Source organism: Dermacentor variabilis, unplaced genomic scaffold, assembly GCF_050947875.1.
Source record: "Dermacentor variabilis isolate Ectoservices unplaced genomic scaffold, ASM5094787v1 scaffold_12, whole genome shotgun sequence".
Classification (NCBI taxonomy): Eukaryota; Metazoa; Arthropoda; class Arachnida; order Ixodida; family Ixodidae; genus Dermacentor; species Dermacentor variabilis.
Window position 1 is genome coordinate 42,706,152 of NW_027460280.1, and position 23,478 is coordinate 42,729,629.

The 23,478-nt window shown below is 47.3% G+C and overlaps 1 protein-coding gene across 1 annotated transcript in view; it reads right to left on the reverse strand.

Moving 5' to 3' along the window:
- Positions 1–1,050: 1,050 nt before the first annotated feature.
- LOC142565812 (atrial natriuretic peptide receptor 1-like) overlaps positions 1,051–23,478 on the reverse strand; it is a 60,199-nt gene continuing 37,771 nt past the window's right edge. The window contains exons 15-18 of the mRNA XM_075676349.1: positions 20,526–20,690; positions 17,986–18,158; positions 4,143–4,847; positions 1,051–3,617 (exon numbers count right to left, since the gene is read on the reverse strand). Of these exons, the coding sequence (XP_075532464.1) occupies positions 3,504–3,617; positions 4,143–4,847; positions 17,986–18,158; positions 20,526–20,690 (1,157 nt within the window). The 3' untranslated portion in view covers positions 1,051–3,503. The remainder of the gene's footprint in view (positions 3,618–4,142; positions 4,848–17,985; positions 18,159–20,525; positions 20,691–23,478) is intronic.

Genomic DNA, 23,478 nt, shown 5'->3' on the forward strand with positions numbered 1-23,478 from the left:
AAAAGACCGCGGCATCTGCAAGAGGGAAAATATTAATCTATTCTAGCACAGCCGTACAACGTAAATTGTTTTAATGCATGACGCTGGTCAAACAGGCTCACGTAGGCAGTATACCACTTGATTCCAGCCTTTATGCCTAGGCTGCGAAGAAGAAAAAAAATTTAGCGGTACCCCTGGTCCCCAAACTTTTGCTCTCGACTGTACAAACCTGAACTCTGTCCATAAATAGATTTTCCAGGTATAATCCATCACAACACTGCTTTATATATTTTTACAATTAAACTCTACACTGGGATACCAACAGGCGCTGCTACAGAGGGTGAGGATTTAACTTGTTCCACTATACAAACAGTATGTTCGCGTTCATACGTGGGCTGTGAATATCCTAGATAGATACCTTTTATTGGGATCGAATGCTTCGCTTCATTTGCGCAGACGTTCTAGACGGTCGCGCTGCCGGAGACGAGGCTTCGTATAAAGATTAACTCCGCCGGTGAATCGGGCTCTCAGCAAGCAGAGACCTTGCGTCAGCGCTAATGATGGGCGCCGGAATTCTTGCCCCGCAGTTGGCGTTAGTGGGGCTCTGACGGCTTCGCGCTTTCTTCGTTCGCGCTGGCCCGCTTCTCGGCTGGGCGCTGCCGTCCAGCGCCTTTTGCAGGATTCATATGTCGGTCGCGCAGCTGTGCGCCAGCCCTGCGGTCTCTCCTTCGGCTTTAATGACCTGCAATGAGGATCGAGTCGGCCCCGTTCGGGCCATAGCCCTCATTTACGACGGCGGGCCCCCGTCTGCCGGGACGTTATTGATTATTTACCGGAAAAACGGCGACCATAATAAGGCGGCGGGCGTCCACGGCGAATGAACGCTCTGCACAATGACGTCTGTGCAACACCCATTTCGCCGTGGTATTTCTAACGGCACGCGGCGCACATGGCGGGCTCAGAGTCGCATTGACCGCCTTGGCTCTGCGCCTGTCGACCCGCTTGCGCTCACACGAACACAGGACGCGCTTGGTGCATTTTATTCGCTCGAATTATTGACGAAATGTGCATGTACAGTCATGACTGTGAAGGGCTTCACGCGAGGCGACTACACGATAACAGCACTACGTGTACGATGTCGATCACGCTCGTATATAACCGTGCATAAGTGTTAGTATCAAAGCTGGCCGAGCACTGGACAGTGACCTATGTGCGTACGTTGGGAGCCGGAGAGTGAACACGTCCGCTGGCAATGTTTGGTCTGACCCCTTTCGTGACTAGAGTGAAAGCCATCGAACACAAATTGTTCCACACAGATGGGGCCGACGGAAAGTATGCATTTAGGGAAAGTTGCCATGAAACACGCATCACAAGTTCTAGACAAGTGGGATCGACCTCGCTTGCACACTGGTAAAGCATAACGAGTGGGTTACACGAAACGACGAACAACTTGGCGTCTGCCCTTTGCTACGCTGGAGGTCGCAGTCTGCCTAAGTAAAGGAGCGCGCGCGTTGCGGCTCTTAATGAGAAAACAAATAAATCACAAAAAATGACACGTACTTGCACACACAGATGACACCAACGAAAAGTACGCAGGCAACGAAGGCTGCCATAAAGCACATGCTGCTGGTGTTCGCAGGTTGTTGACGATAACATTTAAGACATTTCATCATAATGACATATCTGCGACAATGCCTTGAGTTCAGGTGTATCGTTACAAGCACGAACAGTATTGTAGAGACACAAGAGACGCGACCGTCGGCTGTTCGCCCGAACGGATGTAGTAGAGCATTTGCAATCGAGAGTTCGTCCGTGTGACGAAACGAGAGATCGCTGTGGCTGTTTGTGTCAAAGGTTCAACGCTTGTCCTTAGCACACCACAGAAAATCGGCGCAGCGGCTATAAACCGTGTGCTCCTGCTGCGGAGAGGTTTATTCCGAATCTCCCGGAGCCGATTGTGAATTCTATGGAGTCCTACAAACAGATGGCACGAGTTGCAGCCTTTTGTAAAGAGGCCACCACTCAGGAGGCGAATTTATGTCTTAGGTGATCGCTCCTAGTCTGTTGAGTTTACCTTGCAGGTACGGTTTCCCCAAATTCAGCCTGTTAATTTATAGCTAGCGGTGCCTTACCTCTTGTAAGCAAATCAGTTGTGCGGAAATCCGCAAGGCGGGGGTAGTGTTGTAGCCTTCCGTTATTCTTGAGCGGAGGACAATTTTTACCTTTCAGAGCTGATTTGCCTAATCAGTGTTTCTTGCGCTTCGAATTGTTGATTAATTCGCCTCGCGCTGCCGTCTGCTAGCCTCTTGATTAGCCCAAACGGTATAGTGATCCTCCCTCCTCTTTTCCCTGAAAGAATGGTGTTGGCCACGGGTTTGATCCCCGGACCAGGACGAATGTTTCCTTAACCGCGAAGCTTCCTTTCTGAGAAACAGTTTTCTTTTGTAGCCTCCCGCAACTCTTGAGTAGAGGACAATTTTTCATTTCATTTGCCTCTTATATCTTCTTTCTTTTTTATTTCTAGGGTTCCGAATACCCAGTACAATCGCTGCTTGCTTTTGTCGTTTTATCGTTTCTGCTTTTGCAACAGTCCGGCCATCAGATTCAATGTCACGTCGTGAGCTTTGAGTGCAGGAAGCCACCACAAGTGATTGTAGAGATGTAGAACTGAAACAGCATTTTCCAGTACCACGAGCGCGAACCCAGTAAGAACAAGCAGAGAAAGAAAATCTTGAACTAAAGCAAAGTGACTGGCAATAACTTGTTGGCTGCGTACGTTTCGCGAAGTAGGGTAACGTGGATTGCATGTCCCCATGATGATGGTTTGACACGAGACACGTGACAAAGACAATGCTTGAGTCAAAAGTCCTTCTCTCTCTAAGTCGATCAAGAAGGATGTGTACGAGCAGGGAGCACTGTGGCTTTTAAACTATTTAAACGTATTGTCTAGCTTTATTTTGCGTACATTAAAGTTAACTGGGCCCTCTGTTGAGTTGCAGCCAAAGCCAGGAACCCGTGCGCGTCACCTTTCGTTACTGCCTTCTCTCGGCGCCGACTGATAGCAGCAAATTTTGACTTGAAAAATAGTCACCACTATGCTCCCTTCCTCAAAACTTCCTGATGTTGCGCCTCGAAAGAGCCTGGCAAGGAGGGATCCCGGCTTAAACTTTTCGGCTTATCAGTGCTTGCGACTTAAGCGTGTGCCCATTCTTACATGTGATTAAGTACGCTAGGAAGAAATAAATAAAGAAATAAAGAAAGGAAGGAAGGAAGGAAGAAGGCGTGATTCATGAAGATTCGCGTCACATGCCTCTTTTTCCAGCAGACCATGACGACCGCACTGCGTTACAAGATCTGGCGACTAGTAAAGCCGATACTACCATTCAGGCCAGCTATTCGATTCTTTCGGAGCTCGTTCTTATGCAGCTTAGCACATAGGCGCCACAATCTGGTGCACACGCGTCACTTGTGAAAAGTGATGCGGGCAATCGGTGCCGCTGGCCCTCGATGGAAGTTGGTCCCGTTCAAAGCTGGCGCATCAGGTGCTCGTTTGTGAAGAATGTACCCTGCAAGCCTATGTCCGGCGAGAAAGGAGGGTCCTCTGCTTCCAGGAAATAGGTGCGCATCATGCCTTTGCCCTGGAGAAATTGGATGGGAAGCAGAAGCGGAAGGGAAAGTACGATAATGAAGCATTGTTGTGCTTTGTAGGCCTGAGATCATCGATTACGACGCTTGGAAGTGTGCAATGACTCTGTGGGTGCATTCCAAGAAAGGCTAGATAGATTGTACTGTGGGAGTAAAACAGGTATACTATGACCTTGTTGGCCTTCTCAGTTGCAGCTGTGCGTTGGTTGCACTTTCGTATCTATAAGTGAAACAGCTATCTAGTCACTCGTATGAAACTTTCTCAATGAATGTGGATGGTAGTGGCTTAAGTTACCTAACTTAGCAAAGTGAGCACAGCTTGATGGTGATAATGTGGCAACGTAGAAGCGCTACGACGCGCAGACAGTGCATCGACGGTGCACTGCTTAAGTACATCTGGTCCATGATTACGCATGGGTGCCGGCACTATTTTCGAGCCTGTTGAACGGTACTAGCGTTGGCGCGAAATATAGTGGGCACAGCAAGCGTCGGTGGTTAAAAGTGGGCATAGTATGTACCTTGACATAGATGTCCCCGCGCAGCCGGTGGCGGAAGGTGCCGAAGGTGTCGAGCAGGCGCTTGGTCTCGCGCGTGATGTGGATCTTCATGGCCTCGCCGCAGCTCTCCATGCGCGAGGCAGTGTTGACCGAGTCGCCGAAGAGGCAGTAGCGGGGTCGCTTGAGGCCCACCACGCCAGCCGCACAGGGGCCCGAGTGGACGCCGATGCGCAGCCGCAGCTTGTTGGACGGCTGGTGGCGGATGCGAAAGCCCGAGATGGCCGTCAGCAGCGACAGCGTCATGCGGCCCACCTCGCGCGCGTGCTCCTTGCCGTTGCGCACGGGCAGGCCAGACACCACCATGTAGGCGTCGCCGATGGTCTCCACCTTGAAGACGTCGTAGTTGATGATGATCGCGTCGAAGCAGGAGTACAGGTCGTTGAGCAGATCCACCACCTCGATGGGCGTGCTGTGCGCGCAGATGGCCGTGAAGCCGACGATGTCGCTGAAGCAGATGGTGGCGCACTCGAACGCCTCGGGCTGCACGTACTCGCCGCGCTTGAGCTGCTCGGCCACCGAGCGCGGCAGCACCTCGTAGAGCAGCTCGTCGCTCTTGCGCTTCTCCTCGACAAGCGCGGCCGTCTTCTCCTCGACCAGCTGCTCCAGGTTGTTGGCGTACTGCTCCATGCGCTGCAGAAGGTTGTCCAGCAGGTTGCTGCTGCCCATCTGCCTGCACGGGGGCCCCCACACACATTCGCGAAGCGGTACAACACACGCGGCGCTGCTGGTTGTCACGCTATGCATGCGTCCTTCTACTAAGTTTCTGTGTAGCATAACAGACCAACTGGCTTTTGGTGATGAATTCGCTATGGCGACGCGGCTATGCGGCGTGTATTTTGTCCAAGTCGTCGTGCAATACTGCGAGGCAGCGCAACGGAACCTCCTTGCAATAAAAGCATTCCGCTTTCAAGACAGAGGGAATGTACGGCGTTTTCGTCCAATAGCGTCAACTGTACATGTATATAATAAGAGCAGTCGTGTTCACTTTCTTTCGTTCCTTTTAGCTTATGGCTTTCGCAAAGGACAGTGATCAGGAGGGCCTGGCAGCAACCAATGCGAGTATGTCATTTGTGCCAATAATATCTAATTTTGGTCCCATTTGTGCCAATTCATATCTAATTTTAGACGTCATACCTGTTTTAAATGATTGGTATATATACCCTGTGGTCAATAGCACGGTCCCACTTCATGGCGCAGTACCCTAACGGACCTTTCGTTGGAGACTTAGATTTCATTCGGCGCACGTGACCTCTTCTAGCGCTCCGTCGGTACCAGTCATGGATGCGCAGTGCTCTGCTCCTTCCTGTTCGCCGGGACCGCTGTGTTCCGTAATACACATGCGACCACAGGAAATTCTCGTGTGCGCAAGTTTAAACGTTTATTGTGGCTGCAAATGTGTGAAAAATTTAAGGGATTCTGCATATTGAGGTCGCGCGAAATCACTGTCTTACAATAAACACCTTTAACCGATCGCGAACGCTTCCGCTATCTCCATTTCACATGCACCAGTTATCAATGTGCCCTGTTAATGTAACCATTTGGCTGCAAAACGACCATGAGACAGATTGCGCATTCTATGGTCGCTGTATTCATAATGATAAGCCGAATAGCACTTCCAAGTCGCTTTCATGACTGACAGAGGACTCTGGAGAGCAATAAATACTTAGATTTCCTTCCCTGTGTGGCCGTGCAGCTTCTGGGGCCATATAATTAAGCTAAAAAAATGTTTTAGTAAAGCGCGTCACATTATTAGCGCAATATTTGCTGCAAGCGTTTTGGACTTTACACACCAAAGCACTATAGAAAAAAATTAAAAAGACAAAGTCAGACACATAGTGTTGTAAAGTTGCTGCTTTGCAGTAGGGACGCAGTTCATGTTGGCATCTTTGAATGATACAACGATGGAGTTTTTATACTCGCCAGCAACTTTCTAGCGAGAGTTATTTCTATCGTATTTGTTCTGTTTCTTTCATCGCTTCCTGCGGCAGAAACACGAGCGCTCATACTTTTCCCTCTATTTTTGTTGGCGGGCACGTATTTTCCGACCTGGTTACGCCTGACGTTCCGAAGCCGCGTCCGCTGTTTTGCTTTTCGGCAGCAGCATGTCTTCCTTGTCTATTTTTATTACTTCTCTCACCCTTTCTCTGCGCGAGCTAGGTTTCTTTGCTGAAACTAGGACAATGACGCTCACTTCATTAACGAATACGACCCCCTCATTTCCTCCTGCTCTGCCCATTTCTTCAAAAACTTGCTCGTAAAGCTGGCTCCTTTGCCAAGTGAGTGTTATGTAGAAGAAGCGCCTTTCACAAAGTACTATTCGGGAGGGAAAGTGGTATTGTTGGAAGCAGCGGTGTGTAAGGCAAGATTCCCAGCCTGGCCGCTATATGGTGGTTATACGTCGTGGGGCGAACGCGTATAGGCTACGCATAGAAAGAGACAGGCTTTTGTTATGACCATCGTATCCACGTGCCGCCTGCTTTCGGCTTCGTGCCACGTCTCTGTCGCTCCCCCTCTCCTCCATCGCGGCTAGATGCACTTCATTCAGGCCAGCTTCTCCACTTTTTTTGCCATTACAGTTCTTCATTTTGTCCTTTATTTATTCAAGGAAGCGTTGACCCAATCCTTCACGGCCACGCTACACTCGACACCCGCCCAAATCAATCAATCAATCAATCAATCAATCAATCAATCAATCAATCAATCAATCAATCAATCAATCAATCAATCAATCAATCAATCAATCAATCAATCAATCGCCGTGCCCTGAAACAATTCTAAGGAAATACAACAACAACAACAACAACAACAATAATAATAATAATAATAATAATAATAATAATAAAAACCAATGAACCATCGGCCAATGAATGGGCCATCGCGTGCCGTCGAACTTCTCAGTTTCTTCAGAATAGGCACGTATAGGTGGAATGCGTGCACGAGAACAACGTTCCCAGAGGCGACCATAAACTTTGTCGGATGCAAAACGGTGTGCGGCGCGCGTCGTCCGCACTTTTTACTTTTTCCTTCTTAGCTTGCACAACTTGGAAAGGAATCGCAATGCCGACAATATATTGTTTGGCGACCAGAGGAATGACACCAAGCCATCGTTTAAACTCCCGCTTCACGCGGAAAAATTAGCGTCGCTCTTGATTTCGCAGAATTCAAGGCGCGGCCTTGCTCTTTACGTGAACCGTACGCGGCTTTCTCTTTTTATTTCCTTCTTTCTTGAGCGAACGCTTTGAAGCGCCAAATGCCTGGAGTCAAAGCGGTGGCGTTGTTTTCTCGTACACGTGGCCTGAGAATAAGCATCTATTGATCAGCGAAACCTTATGTTTAGTTAATATAGGACAAGCTACAGTTTTACTGTTCAAACTTAACCACAGTACTCGTATATAGTTGGCAACCAGATTGTTACTGCAGCGTCACGAAGAGCACAGCGACGTGCCATCGTTTCAGTGGGATTGAGTGAAATAAAACATCAAATTCATTGCATTATCAAAAACCTTGAGACACGAGAAAAACAGGGGAAGCCAAATAGCCTGCAAAGCCGTAGGATTGCGTTGCTGCGGTCTCCGATAGCGCACGGTCCCTGTGGATCAATTTTGACATCGGGTAAAGCGGTTCACGCTCCGGCAATTCTGGGGAAGGAAACATGCCGGCCCTGCTGCGCTGAAGGACGACCGCGCAAAGGTGTCCGAGCGTGAGCTGGCACGCGTGGGCAGCGAGAGAACACTTTTTTTTTTACTTGTGCACGGTGTGCTGTCAACATTAGCTGTCGCATTCTTGAGCGCTTTGATATATATAGCTGGCCAAAGTAATAATGATATGAATTGGCGCCATAGTTTTAACTGTTCTAGTTTTAAATACAAATATAGTAATGCCTACATAAATAAATAAATAAATAAATAAATAAATTTGAACATGGCATTTTTTTATGTAACACATAGGCAGCAGACAGCTTGATCGAATATTCTTTCGGGATTGTCTACGACTTCCTCTTTGGCACTTAAGTTCTGTATATAATATTTGAGCATTTGGTTAACTAATATTATCGAATTATGTAATTTAGCGAAATACAAAAAAGTAGCCTGACTTGTTCCAAGCAACGGCTACCACGTAGCAACATTACGGTAGTACATGAGATTACCTTAGTCCAGGTACATGAAGGTACATTTTTAAACCTTGACACAAGTTACGCGGGACACCCTGTTATGCGTACTATCGGGGACAGAACGGCTCAGGACGCGGCTCCCATGACCCACCGTGGTTGCTCAGTGGCTATGGTGTTAGGCTGCTGAGCACGAGGTCGCGGGATCGAATCCCGGCCACGGCGGCCGCATTTCGATGGGGGCGAAATGCGAAAGCACCCCTGTACTTAGATTTACGTGCACGTTAAAGAACCCCAGGTGGTCAAAATTTCCGGAGTCCCCCACTACGGCGTGCCTCATAAACAGAAAGTGGTTTTGGCACGTAAAACCCCATATATTATTATAGGGCGCGGCTCCAACAGCCGGAGCAGGGGAAAACTGCATTGCTGCGCCGTCTAGTGATGGTTCACCTGGCTCGAGATCAAGAATGAGAGCATGTGCGTCCTAGCTTGCCAGCAGGCGTGTATACCCGCTGGCGCCTTCCATGCTTTGCCCACGAACCTTGCGCGAGATGCCGCTATGACCGGTGCTGCAGCACTGGTGACAAGGCACTTATCATGGTTTTCGCCGAGCGGGCGCGATAACCTCTTAAGCAAGCGTGCATCGAATGGCAGTGTTTTTTAGTTCTTGTTGCCAACTGCGTCTCTTTTCGCAGTCTGTGCCCAGACAATCAAATATTGGTTTTGCGGAACGGGAAAGTGGTATAAACAATGACGCTGCCAATAACGCCGCATATGCCGTGCGTTTATAAACTGGATTGCAAGCAAGTCACGCTCCCAGCCGATGCCCACATAGCGGCATCTCGCGGAAGGTTCCTGGGCGAAGAGCAACTTGCGTGAAGGAGCCAGCGAGTACACGCTTGCACGTAGAGTGTACTAGAATAGTCTAGTACACTCTACTTGCACTCAAGCTAGGACGCAAGCTCTGTCTCGAACCAGGCGTACCGTCCGATGCAGTTTCTCCCTGCTCCGGCCGTTGGAGCCGCGTCCGGGACAGTTCTGTCCTCAATAGTACGTATATACAGGGTGTTGGACCGAACCGGAACGGATCTCAACAAATGAAAATGGGAGCTGAGCCGGAACCAAACCGATATTTTCTTCCACCATCTTGGAATCCAACGCGAACCGGAACTTTTTGTAGAAACCGCTCCAAACAGGTTCGACCACAGCCCAGTGTCGTTGCTGCTACACTTCCACGAAAGGAGGAGCGTGCGGTGTGTTGCACCGGGGCAGGCTCACTTGACTGTGTATACACGCATGGTCGGCTCAACTGCAAACTGTGCGCATTGTCGGCGCGCACTGTCTAGACACATCGTCGCTGGGGACACCGCTTGTGCTCAGGGCATCTGCTGTGCTCTGGCACAAAACTAAATTACGGGGTTCTACTTGCCAAAACCACGATCTCATCATGAGGCACGCCCTATTGAGGACTCCGGATATCTGGACCACCTGGGGATTTTTTAACGTGTACCTACTTCTAAGTGCACGCGTGTTTCCGCATTTCGCCACCATCGAAAATGCGGCCGCCGTGGCCGGGATTCGATCCCGCGATCTCGTGCTTAGGAGCCCAACACTATAGCGACTAAGCAACCGCGGTGGGTGGGCGCAGGAACAGTAGCGAAGAACTGGCCGTGCAGTACAATACGCGTGCACTATAAGAAATTGGCAGTGGCTTAGCTCGGCTATGCCTTGGTTAATCTCGATAGCAAGTCCAGGTTAGTCTGGTTGTCTAGCTATGTTGTGGCGTTTAGCCAGTCGTTCGGCGCGCTGTTCGTCTGTTTCTTGGGCGATTCGCTTCCTCTCGTTCCGATGTCGATTCCAGGCCTCCTCCTGCTTATCAGAATTGTCGCCGTCCATGCTGCCACCTCAACTGTGGTTGCGGCGCACGCGAGCTCTCCTTTTCAATCCTCCGACATGTTATCAGGCATGCGACGCAGCTGGCGAAGCGAGCGGAGGCGAACGCAACGACGAGGAATGCGGTGTGGCGTCTTGTGCCTTCTCGGAGCACGGCCACGGCGAAATCGCAAGTTCGCGGCCCGTAAAGCTTGCGCTTAAAAAAAAGAAAATAAAAGAAAAAAATAAAGCTTTCTTAAAATTACAGGAACATCCTACGGGACCGCAGCCGCACGAACGCCGTACCTGCCGCGTGCTGTACCGGGCTTCAACGGCTCCGAACCGTTTCAAAATGGAAGCTTATTTTGGGATATCATAAGTAGTTATGTTTAGTGTGACTGACGAGGTGAGTACCGTTGTTGTCTGCGATTGCCAGGAAGCAGCATTAAAACTTCAATCAAACTAACTTTTTGCTCGGAACTTGCGCTGCGACGCCACCGCGCGGAAGAACACGGCCAGGGGCACGCAGCACGCAGGCATAAAAGAAATTACGCAGGCCTGATTTCTGTGGTGGTTTCGGATATGCCTGCGGTGGGGGCTTCGTCCCGGGTTTCATAACTTCGTGCGTTTTTCGCTGCTGCAAGGTAGAACCGGGCCGCGTTGTGGATTCTCCGGCTCCTGTGAAAGAACTTCACGGTAAGTTCGAATGAACTTATAAAATTGAACTCTTGGTTGTGTCAGGAAGCTGTTCATCTACGAATCACTGATCCACCGCCTGCCCATGCGCCTGCTTATCTATATGGCACGTTTCCTTGCTATAAGTTAATATTCTAGACCTCATGCGAGTGCTTTTGTGACGTTCAGCTGTCGCAATTCTTTCTGGACATGCAACTGAACGGCGTAGCTTGCTCTGTCGTCCTTGAGATTTAGAATTTTTCGCCGAATCGCCGGCGGGTGCTTGCTTGTAACTTCTTCTAGCCGCTCACAGAGCCGATATAGGTAGTTGACGTGCCTGTGCGGTGGTGTTTTGCATAGTGTGTCGTTCCACGAGTTTGTATCGGCATTGACGGCGTGCCCATGTCTCCTGCGCATGCCTCACAACTGCTCATAACAACGAGCGAAAGTGCGGCCACAGATGCCACCCACGCAATTATACACTGGCGCACCGGCGTTAGATTACGCGCCGCTGCCCAGGACGCGTTCGACTACGCTGGAAAGAAATTCGCAAGTCAGCGGCGGTTATCACAGCACGATTATCTTTTGCTGGGGCATCGCACATCGTTTCCAACGCTGGCGGCAAACGAGGCGCTGGTAAGGCTGCGTTACTTCCACAGAAACACCATTCGCATATATAGCCGCGCGCCACCCGGCACGGATCAGATATCTTGTTTATCTGTCTTGTTTATCTTGATATACGTTTTCTTTTCACTCATAGGCCTGCGGGCGTCGTTGCGCACAAGGCGAGGCGTTAGGGAGGAGTGACTACGCGGCACGCTTGATTATCATGAAGTCACAGACGAGCTGTCACAAACAAATGAGTGACATGGGATGCACACGCCGAGCGTTTCAAAGAGCTATCTGGCTTTGGAACGAGAGCAGTGTGCGTGGGATCATGGCCTATCTTTTGAGCACCGGGCCGCTGTGCTCGAATTTCTGTTCCACCGTCGGTCACACATTTTCATATTGCGCGGGGCTGTATAAAGAAGCTTCATCCAGACAGAGACTAAGTCCAGGTTGTTAGGCTAGTGCTTTCGCACTAAAATAAGCAAGGAAGCTAACTGCGCTCTTGATTACACGCGTCGTTCCTTGATACGCGCACCACTTTCTGTAAAACTACTAGCATAATGGACAAAAGTACGACCGAAAATAAAATATTACTGTCCAGTCTCTCGAATCTCATCAAAGCCCTACAGCTATCTTTATTTATAACGAGTATTTCTGCTACAGTAGCATGTCCTTACAGATTAACTTTCACGGCTTAGAATAAGACAAACATTTCTTAGTTTTCTTTCTGTATTTCAAATTCTTCCTCTCTTAGCTCTGCAATTTTGCGTGTACATCGCCACTGCGCCATTGCGCATCCATCATAAGAAGACAACGTATCTGCCACGCGCACGTACTTCTTTGTACCTGAAGTCCTTTTTCGTTCAAACACCCGCCGTGGTTGCTCAGTGGCTATGGTGTTGGGCTGCTGAGCACGAGGTCGCGGGATCGAATCCTGGCCGCGGCTGCCGCTTTTCAATGGGGGCGAAATGTGCACGTTAAAGAACGCCAGGTGGTCCAAATTGCCGGAGACCGTCACTACTGCGTGCCTTATAATCAGATCATGGTTTTGGCACGTAAAACCCCATAATTTAATTTTCATTTTTACGTTCAGACGGCCAGGGACAAATGATCTCGCCGATCAAACTATGTAGCATTTCAAAGTCACTATAGATGAAATATTTCTTTATCGAACAGAAGCCCACCCATCATGAACTATCCTGACAGAGGTGTTTAAGGAATTAATAAATTATTTGAACAAAGCAAATAGTGGACATTCCACAGAGATAATATGGATTACGGCTGTGTATTGCCATATGATTGTTTAGTCGCCTTGCTTTTTATAACAGAGCAATAAGAACAAGTGTTAATATATATGATCTATTTGCTGTAAAGTGTGTGCTACAGATGGCAGTTTACAACTTTTTTTTCTGCAAAAGTTCCTTCTAGTCAAGACTGGTCAAGGTAACACTCCAAGGTAACAACACTACATGGTATTGCCTTATCTGTTATGCCCTTCAATTTTTATAGGTTAACCACAAAAGTAGGTAATGATACTCTGAAGGAAGCATGTGAAGCTAGGCATTATATTTTGCAAGTTGTATCCGCAATTTGCAGTAACATGTATTAGTGTGCTCAATTTCCCTTACCCTTACTGCACAGATAGCATTGCGTGCAAACAGTATTACTCAAGAAAATGAACACAAAACCGATTTACTTAACTAATGTCTTTAGGGTTTTCTTTTCATTGTACCTGACTTTGAATTCTTCATCAGAAAGACAGCATGCCGTTTTTCATTTCTGCATCGTGTTACATTGAAAGTGTCACTTGTTTTTTGCTAAGATTTGACAGTTTCAAGCCGAAAAGGTATCATAGTCACATTATTTCTTGCATTTAAAAGAACGAAGTTTTATTTCAGTTGGTCCATCCCTGATTATGCCTGTTAAGAATGCAGGTACACATATAGTTACACAAGCTGTTCATGCATGGATACCATCAATTGTTATACGTGTTTCCGTTTCAGTGTGGAATAGCCTAGTATGAGTGCCAAGATTTGTATAGATGATCGTGTGTGGCTGCTGAGATCTGTGTGTATCTCAACAAGTTATGATACTGGTAGGGGCTGAAATTACATGCCAGGCTTAGTAGGTGATGCGGAATGAACCTTGGATTATAAGTTAGTTGTCACAGTTGTTTTTTGCACGGGTGTTTTTAATTGCATTGTCAGCTGCCTATCTCATATTCATTTCGAATACCTCGTTGGCATATGCGGAGAGTACACGCCAGCAACTGAAGAGAAATAAAGGAGCCCGCGCAAAGGCTCTGCCGGCTTGCGCAGAGATTGAGATCTTCAAATGGAGCTCTGTGAGCCTTTTTTATTATTGCTTGGTACTGGCTTACATTTCCTGCTTTTCATCTTCAGCTCCTCTGATGGTCCAAGACAGGCTGTTCATGTTGTTCAAACACAGTACAACTGGAAACTGATCTTCACTTTTTTTTCCCAAAGACTATCCTGAGCATTCGTGTAACCGTTATGGAATATCAGTTACTATTGCATGAACAACATTTGGTATTAGACAGAAAGGGAGAAAGCTCACCAACAAAAGTTGAGCCCCTGATACCTACACAAGACCCAAAAAGGCGGTTTTGTTCATTATTCTGGATAATTAATTAATGGAAAATCAGCAATTGCTACAAAGGAAACCCATACGGGTTCCTCGAAAGAAAAGCCTCACAGTTGAAGAAAAATTCGTCCTGGTCCGGCACTCGAACCCGGGACCACCACCTTTCCGGGGCAGCCGCTCTACCATCCGAGCCGGAAAGGCGGTGGTCCCGGGTTCGAGTCCCGGACCAGGACGAATTTTTCAACTGTGAGGCTTTTCTTTCGAGGAACCCGTATGAGTTTTCTTTGTAGCAATTGCTACGAACGGGTGGATGTCTGATTTTCCATTAATTAATTACTTCTCTCCACCTTGCGGGTTTCCGCAGAGCTACTACGTCAAACATTATTCTGGCTAACATACTTATTTTTTTAAAGAACTCTTGACTGTATGAATTCCACTTTAATTAGACTGCCTAACAGGTGGCTGCAACACTGGGGAATGCTGCAAAACACAGAAGGGAAGGAGTCGCACACACGAGCACCTCTTGGTGTTGTGATTTCTTTTCTTTCGTGTATTTATGTTGCATTACTTTACGACGTTTTCATTACCCATAAAAACTGCTGTACAGCACTGCAACTATACAAATTTATTGCGGTTTCATTGCAGTCACGATGTCGCACTGGTGATCCCTCATGCGCCACTTACGGTTCCGACCCTGAACTTGCATGTTACGTTTACGTAACCGTTTAGCCATGGTACGGCATTGACAATGTCGGTAGGTAACTACGGCTTTAAATGTTTTCGTTCGTGGTACGGCATTGGCAATGTTGGGAGGTACTACGGCTTTAGTAGTAATTTCTTGTACGGCATTTATAAAGTGCGGCTTCAGAGGTTTTTGCATGTGGCATCGCATTAGTAATGTTAAGGAGCACTGTGGCTTCAAAAGTACCTTCTTGAATTACGGCATTGGTAATGTTGGTTGGTAACTACGGCTTCGGTAGTATCATGTATCATCGCGGGAACTTCCTGGTATCAAGAGTCTGCAGGTTGTGATGACGTAATATAGCGGGACTTTTTTTAACAGTGTTGCAGTTGGTAATGTACCTTCAGTGACTGCTGTTACTTTTGCAGCGTGATTGTGACTGCGTGAAAATTTTCTACGGCGGAGCGAACACGGCGATAACCTAATGAAGTGAGAGGGAGAGCGGACATTGTTTCGCGTGCCGGCCGATTGTTCGCGAATTTGTGTAATTGTAGGCTCCGTCTATAGCGTTTAGATGGCATTACTTATTTTTTTTGAGAAGCAGTTTGCGCGAGTGCTTATCGAGAAAGTCAGGAAGGGACATGTGTTATAGTAGAGTGCGAGAAAAAGTACTCCTCCGAGATATCCACTCACGCCGCGAAAAATGTGATAATTGAAGACATGAGCACGAAAACAGGGCAAGAGAGACAATTGGACAGCTGCCTAGCACCCGATGAGCATCTTTCCAGTTGTCTCTCTTGCCCTGTCTTGTTTTGGTACTCGGTTATCACTATAAACATGTATACACAACGAGCCCAGCAGAACGTTTTGCTAAAAATCTTGCACGATGTTTACCGAATTCTGCTCACTGTTCGCACTACATACTCATCTACATTTCTTTTCTTTTTTTACAGCGCAGCTCTTGGCGAGACTATAGAAGCGATCTAAAACATATTATGCGTGTTTTCACGGTATCCTGAAAGAGCTACGTCATTCACCATGTTTATATTTAGAGGAAATAGGGCCTAAGTACGTTAGGGATGGTAGAAGCTGAATGAAACTTAATGAATCCTCGTTTCCTGCTTGTTTAGAAGCGGTATACGAAACGCTTAAGTTTTACCACTGCCGTGGGAGAACCAAAATTGGCAGCAATTCTATATTTAAAAAAAATTGGAGCGATGTTATGGATGACCCTTACATTGTGTAGATTATTTGCGCCCTATTCAGTAGAGATGTGAGGGCTTGCAAAAGAAATAACAGAATTATGAAAAAAACAAAAAATAGTTTCTTCTCGTTTTTTTCCCAGGCCATAAAAAATTGAAAAAAAAAACCACTAACGGTTCTAATTTATCGAATAAAATGGCTTGCAATGAATTTAATCATGCTAAACTTAGATTGGTGTCACCTGGCGAGTATAACCATTGAGGGAATATATTGTTTCATTCAGTTTGTGCAACATTTATGATGGCGGTGGTGGCTGCATCTCTACGTTTGTTGCTCGCAAAGGCAACCTCAGTATGCGTCACATATCGGGGGAAACAGAATCCGATCTTCTACGTATGAAAAACGACAGGGAGGACAGTCTTGTTACGCTCTCATTCATCACGATACAGAAAAACCGGCTTTGAAAGCCACGTCGGATGCCTGGCCTAGTCTGTCAATGGACGTCTAAGTCGGTTGGCGGAACAGAATTGGCCGTTGTCTTAACCTAGTGCTAAAGACACGTGAGCTGAGAGCTTGGCAATTCAGTGCAGCATTCTTGAGTAGCTACTCTGCGCTTCCGTTTCTTGGTGTCAAAAGAAGCCCGCCATCCCATACTAGTTTCACCTTGTTTTCGATGTATAGAGACAAAAGCGGGACACCTTCCTTCCCTGCGTTGTACATTTAGGAATTACTCCACCAGCAGTTTTTCTCTACAAAGAACTGCTTGACTTGGCTTTCTGTCTTATTATTACAAAGAAAGGCTCCACAGAAGTTCCTTCTGTCCCTTGACTCTCAATTTCAATTCAAGCCTTTATGTTGTCATATTCCAAGGTAATAAGCTGTCTGGCTGCGCAACTCGAACTGACGCACTTCTGGAGCAAAAATTGGGACGTGTTGATTCCGACAAATAAATTCATTTACTACATTTTAACTCAAGTGGACATTTGTTACTCTTAAAGGTATACTAAAGAAAGCCTTAAGAAAAATGGCAGAAAGCCCCCTTTTACCGTTAATAGTCGGGCAGAAAAAAAAAAAAAACGCAACACGAAGGTTGCAACGCTGTTCTGAAGTTCTCCGCAATGGCTCGCCAAAACGTCATTGATTCATTTTAGTTAAAGTTCTACATTGCATTTTGAACAACTCAAAGGCTCAACCTTGCAAGTTTTGAGAACGTACCTGGCATCAAACGGCCCAAATACGAGAAAACAAAACTTAAAATTCGCGACGTCACATGTGTTTCACGGCCTAGAGGTTTCAACAAACAGTTCAGAAAAGGAAGCTTGGTCTTATTTCTTCAGTTATTTGCCAAGATTTCTCTCACAGAATCAATAAAAACAGTTTTGGAAGAATACTTTATCATTGTTAAATGGTTTCAAGCTGGTCGCATAAGAGAATGTGCTTATGACTGCTCCCTTCCCACCTTTCCTTACGTCTAAAGGCGCCACAAGTTTGACCTGTAGCTTTTGTCATGGCAAACCCTGCAACGTATAATTCACCACATGGCATCCGCAATTCGAAAAACTAAATTTCCAGAAGTGTGCAGACAGCAGCCTCCACTCTCTAATAGAGTAAGTGCCAAGTAAGAACGAATGCGCGCAACGGATCCAGCCTGAGCGAAGTCTTTGTTTTAGTCAAGGGGTATAAGCTGGATTTGACACGCATATTTGTTTCGTCGTTGGGTGGTGTTTTATTGGTCTGAGGTGCTTACGTTGAAGGTCTGAAAGAATAATAATAATAAAAAAAAACAAAGATCCCTCCGCTAGACGTGGCTTATAAGTTTCGGCGCCGCAAGCGTTGTTCGCCCTAGCCTTCTTCAACTTGAAGGAAGAGGCAAGACGACGGCTATTGCGAAAGGGGCTGCGCCAGTGAATTGCGTTGTGGTGAAGCCTACTAATTGCCTCTAGAGAAGCCTCGAAAGGCAAGTGTCATATTAAAGGGGCTAAACAACACGTTATGAAAAAAAAAATGAAAATAGAGGAGACTGTTTCTGTTATGAGCTTGAGATGGGGCACTCGCCTGGTGTACTTGCGCATGAGCTGCTTCAGTATGGCGAACGAGGGTCGCAGCGCGGGGCTCTCGTTCCAGCACAGCTTCATGAGTGACAGCAGCTCGCGCGGGCAGTCGGCGGGCGTCACGTCAGGCCGGAACGGTGGCCGCGAGCCCAGCTTCACCCGGAACAGGATCTCTGCACACGTTCCGAGATCCCCCATTGAACCGATGTTTCACATGCGTGAAAACGTCTCTGTAGGCGTCCCCTCTAGGCCTTCATAGGCCTAGAGGGGACGCCTACAGAGACGTTTTCGCCACCACCATACTTCCAACTTCCGACGTTTCTGAGCAATCCAGAGACATCAGAACATAAACTAAGATTGACGCGTAGAAAAAGGAAAGAGAGAGAAATAATGTCGACGGTTTGGTATGACACGATATGTATCACATATCATGCCGGAGTAAGTCCTTGAACGCGCACGGCTCCTTTAGGCGGGAAACACAACAGTACCAACAGAATCTACGCTCTAACGGAAGTGCGCTTTGTAAATGACCGGCACCCAAGCGGCGCTTGATACGATAACGAGCGAAGTGATAACCAGACGCTAACCGACGTGGTATTGCGATGCAAACAAGTTTATCTGACGAATCAATGCGTATGAAATGAGATCTTCGGTGGTAATGTGGAACCAAATATTAATCATGGTCCGCTTGGTTCTTGAAACCGTTACCTTATGTCGTTTATTTTTCACGTACTTCCAGAAGGACTACGTCGGCGTTTTGCCCAGACAGGCTCTGAACGTTTAATTCATCACGCAATGGTCACATCGCTTCAAGTACGGTGCAACAAAAGTCGAAGTTTAGAGTCCGTCTGGCGCACCGTGCACGCATCATCAGGATGTTTCTACTGGCCACTCAACATATTGACACAGACTGCCAATATCGAACATTTTCCATCGTACTGCGGAAAATACCTTCGCACGCCGTGTTTGCGATTAACACTGGGGAGTTATAACAGGATTGGGCATATACAGTATTTCTTGGTGGCGCAGATAGGAGTGCGGAGGGTGGGGTATTATTATGCATGGTCTAACCTTCAAGACGTGCCCCACTCGTGCAGTTACATTAAGGCATTAGGCATGCTTGCAGGTATGCTGTTGTGTGTGTTGGTACGCATGTATCACATTAATTTGGGTGACTTCGGAATGCATGCTGCTAGCTCATCTCGAAAAAAAATAAAATTGAATTATGGGGTTTTACGTGCCAAAACCACTTTCTGATTATGAGGCACGCCGTAGTGGAGGACTTCGGAAATTTCGACCACCTGAGGTTCTTTAACGTGCACCTAAATCTAAGTACACGGGTGTTTTCGCATTTCGCCCCCATCGAAATGCGGCCGCCGTGTCCGGGATTCGATCCCGCGACCTCGTGCTCAGCAGCCCAACACCATAGCCACTGAGCAACCGCGGCGGGTCAGCTCATCTCGAGTGGTTCCCTAATGCTGGCTAAAGCTATATGTGGAATTGGGATTTCTCAGACAGCAACATTCTTGATTTCATATGAAGGACTGTAGTAAATTCAGTGCAAGATTTAAAGAAAGGCAGACGCCGAAGGGCGTCGCTTCACAGAAAGACTGTGATGGTCATCGTCAATGCCTTTTCGTATCTTTGTTTTGCTTTGCGAAGTCAGGAGGCAACGAAAGTGTCGCCAGGAGACCGGCCTGGAGTAGCGCGGGATGCGCATCAAACTATACCGAGCGTTTTCGACGGTGACACTGGCACAGAAGAGGCTGCAACAAGCAGAGCGGAAGGGCGCCGATCTGCCGGAAGTCCGAGCTTCCGATCCGCCAGCTTGGGGCGACTTGGGGAGAACAAGCAGCAGGCAGACTCGAGAGTCGCGTCGCCGGATGCAATACATCTGCACTTTCGTCTTTTTTTTTTTTTTTGCTGCAAGTGAAACTCGCCCATGTCACCGAGTCCAAACTGTCCAATAACGTCGTGTTTAAACTACAAACTCTCGAAACAGCATTCAAGAAAAAAAAGAGAAGAAGAGGGAGAAAGAGAGGAGAAACACAAGAAAAAAAGAATGCTCTGCACAGGTCGCGGATATCGTCGCGTGTCGGCGCTGGACTGAACTCGTGTGGTGCCCCGCCTTCACTCCATCTGCAGAAACTTTCTGCGCCAAGTGCGTGTTTACAGTACGTGGAAACGGTTAATAACGCAGTTCTCGGTATTTGTCGAGTCAACGTATAGCGTTTCAGCTCTATAAGTCGCGGCTGAATATCACGGGCAGACTGGACGACACCGTATACGGCAGCCCATGCGCGATTATTTCTTTCTGTTACGCTGCGCTGTCGTCTTTGTCGTTTCTTTTGATAGCTTATGTATAGCTAACCGGCATTTGATCTCTCACTGTGAGTCAGAGAGCGGGATTTCAACACCCAACATGACGGAGGCAAGCACCAGTTCACTCAAAGGCTGTTACCACTCGTTTTACGGTGGCGCTGGCGTCGAGGTATCATACATATCGCTAGGAAATGCGACTCAGGCGCAGGCGGTCTCACCTTCTGGGGGCAGGAAGTGCTTGGAGTACTTTTCCAAGTTCTCGAAGGGCCCCGAGCGCGTGAGGATCTCCTGAAGGATGATGGCGAAGCTGTAGACGTCTCCTTTGACCGAGCCGCCTGGTATCTCCTCACGCAAGTGTTCCGGGGCCGTCCACAGAAGGCTGCCTGCTCCCCGCGGTCCCAATCCCGGTGTTAATGACCTTTGGCACGTTGACAGAAACGCTCTTGCGGTGAATGAAAGCTTTTGCGCGCTCTGTGTGTTTGTTTCGGCACCACCACATCACTGAAAACGATATGCGACAGCGGCTGTGCACCTTGGTTACGGTGCTTGTCGGAGAACAGAAGGGGCGGCTCGCACGAACACGTAATAACGAAAATAATAACGAGTTCAAGAACGCGTTCTTAAATGATCCCTAGACAACTCCTAGTCCGCACAAGAACGCGTTCTTAAATTCGTTATTACTTTCGTTATTAAACGTTCGTGCAAGCCGCCCAAGGCCTGGTAGGATAGACCCGAAATCGTTCTTCGTGGTTAGCCTTGTTGCTGATTATACGGGCCCTAAGTAAGTGCATCACTTTTGACCACTGTCGGCACGGAGGTACAAATGTGAAAGACGTGTCTCACCGTTGCAATCACAATGGTGGTGGCAAATGTGTGTTTGCCAGTGCGCTCTTCGTTTTAATTCTTCTTGTTGCAGAAGGCGGGATATACAACTGCATCAGTTTTTATCACTCAGAATGATATCTCATCTTTTGCCATCGAACAAAGGAAAATATGACGTTAGAGGGGCGCGGTGAGTTAAAAAATTGTGGCCTTGGTCTATAGGCTGCACATGACTGTACAGGTAAATTAGCGCGATAAAAGACACAGGCACAAGAAAGGGAGACAAAGACTAGCGCTTGTGTCTCTTGAGTCTGTGTCTTTTATCGCGCTAATTTACCTGTTCAGCTATGCAAGACCAACTAACCCAACAATCAATTCTTGCACATGACTGTAACACGCTTGAAGCTGCAAAAAAATGTAAAGAATTATGGGGTTCCACGTGCCAGGACTACGATCTGATTATGAGACGCTACGTGTAGAGAGGGGGGACTCCAGATTAATTTTGACCAGCTGGGGCTGTTCAACGTGCGCTTATATCGACAGTACCCACGAGTGTTCTTGCATTTCGCCCCATCGAAATACGTCCACCGTGGCCGGAATCAAATCTGAGCCCTCGAGCTAAGCAAAGCAACGTCATATAGCCATTGAGCTACCGCATCGGGTATGTGAAAGAAAACAAAGAAAAAGAGAGAATGACACGGCAGCATCCTTCACAACTCTTTCAAAAACGGCTTCGAAATACGACTGCAGTCGTAACAAGTTTTTGTGGTGTGTGTAATCAAGTTTGACTATAGAAGCAGACGACTGCATATCGTGCAGGGATTAGGAACGGGTCACTTTAGATGACTTGATATCTGCAGTACACTGGCTCGTACACTTGGCTTGCACTAAGCGTACATTTTTTGTTCACACTGGCCACCGTGGCGGACAGCACCCCACTGCGCGCGCTGGGTCAATGCAGCTGGGCAAGACGCTGTGCTTCCATGTCAACTTTCAGTTTTCTCGAAAGAGAGTGTCGTAATGCGTATTTAAAAAAATTTGAAAAAAAAAAACTTGAGCAACAATTACAAGTTGCGGCGAAAATATCTAAGAAAACTTAGTTCTGCTTAGTTCTAGTGACTGACGACGAGTCAGGATAAAGTCAACAGGGCGTACGTGTATGTATAGATTGCTTTTTCTAGAAGCATTCCTTTTTTTTTTCAAGCGCTGCTGCGATATTTGAAAACTACTGGATTGAGTCAGCGTCTGTGATCCAGACTGAGTGACCGAACGATATACCCAGTAGACTTTCTCTTCTTCTTTTAATCTTTCCGTCCCCTTTTCACTTTCCCCAGTGTAGGGTAGCCAACCGGGCTCAGTCCTGGTTAACCTCCCTACCTTTCCTTTATCATTTGCTCTCTCTCTCTCTCTAGAGGCATTCGATCGTATCAAAAACGACATATTTCAGGTCCTTAGACTAATTTTATTATAGGGTGCAGTTCTCAGAGAGACAGATAGATAGATAGATAGATAGATAGATAGATAGATAGATAGATAGATAGATAGATAGATAGATAGATAGATAGATAGATAGATAGATAGATAGAGAGAGAGAGAGAGAGAGAGAGATTGTAGGGAGGGAAAGGCAGAATGTGAGTTTCCGGTTTTCATCACTAAAGGGGTGAACGAAAAGTACGCGCAGCATGCTGCATTTTTATCCAATGATGCGAATGAGCACCATCGCATTTAGGAAATAAGGCATAGATATGTTTTAACATTTGTCAAATTATAAGTTACTGCGTCAAATGATCCTCCCTACGCCGCTTTCGCGATCTCGGTCCCTTCAGTCAACTTTCAGTTTTTCCCGCTTTCGTGCAGACCGACTCGAGCCGTTCGCAACGCTTTATAGACGGAGCTCTTATCCATTGCACTAAGCCGCTTTAGCCTGTGGCCGAACAGAGCTCTTGCGCAGTCCACAAATGGACAGAGACAAATTTGGCGTTGTTAAGGCTATGTTTTAAAAGAAATAAATGGCGCTGTTTTTCCACAAACCATTTGCACGACCGTTCAGTAAACAGCTACCCTGATGTGTGTGGCAACATTGAAGTGAAGACGACAAAAGGGTGGATGCTGCGTGTCCGTAGATGAGCCGTGTCTAGAGCAAGGAAAGAGAGAAAGATAAAGAAAGGAAAAAAAGAACAGCAGGAAGCAAAGTCCAGGAAAGGGGAATCACAGTCAATGCTCATAATAAAAGGTGGAGGCAGGGGGAGGCAGAACTCAGCAGATTGGAAGCTTCAGAGCGAAAACAACTTCCGCAGGCTTGTCACACTCTTCTTGAGCACGGATAATAGCTGCGAGGAAGCCTTAGTT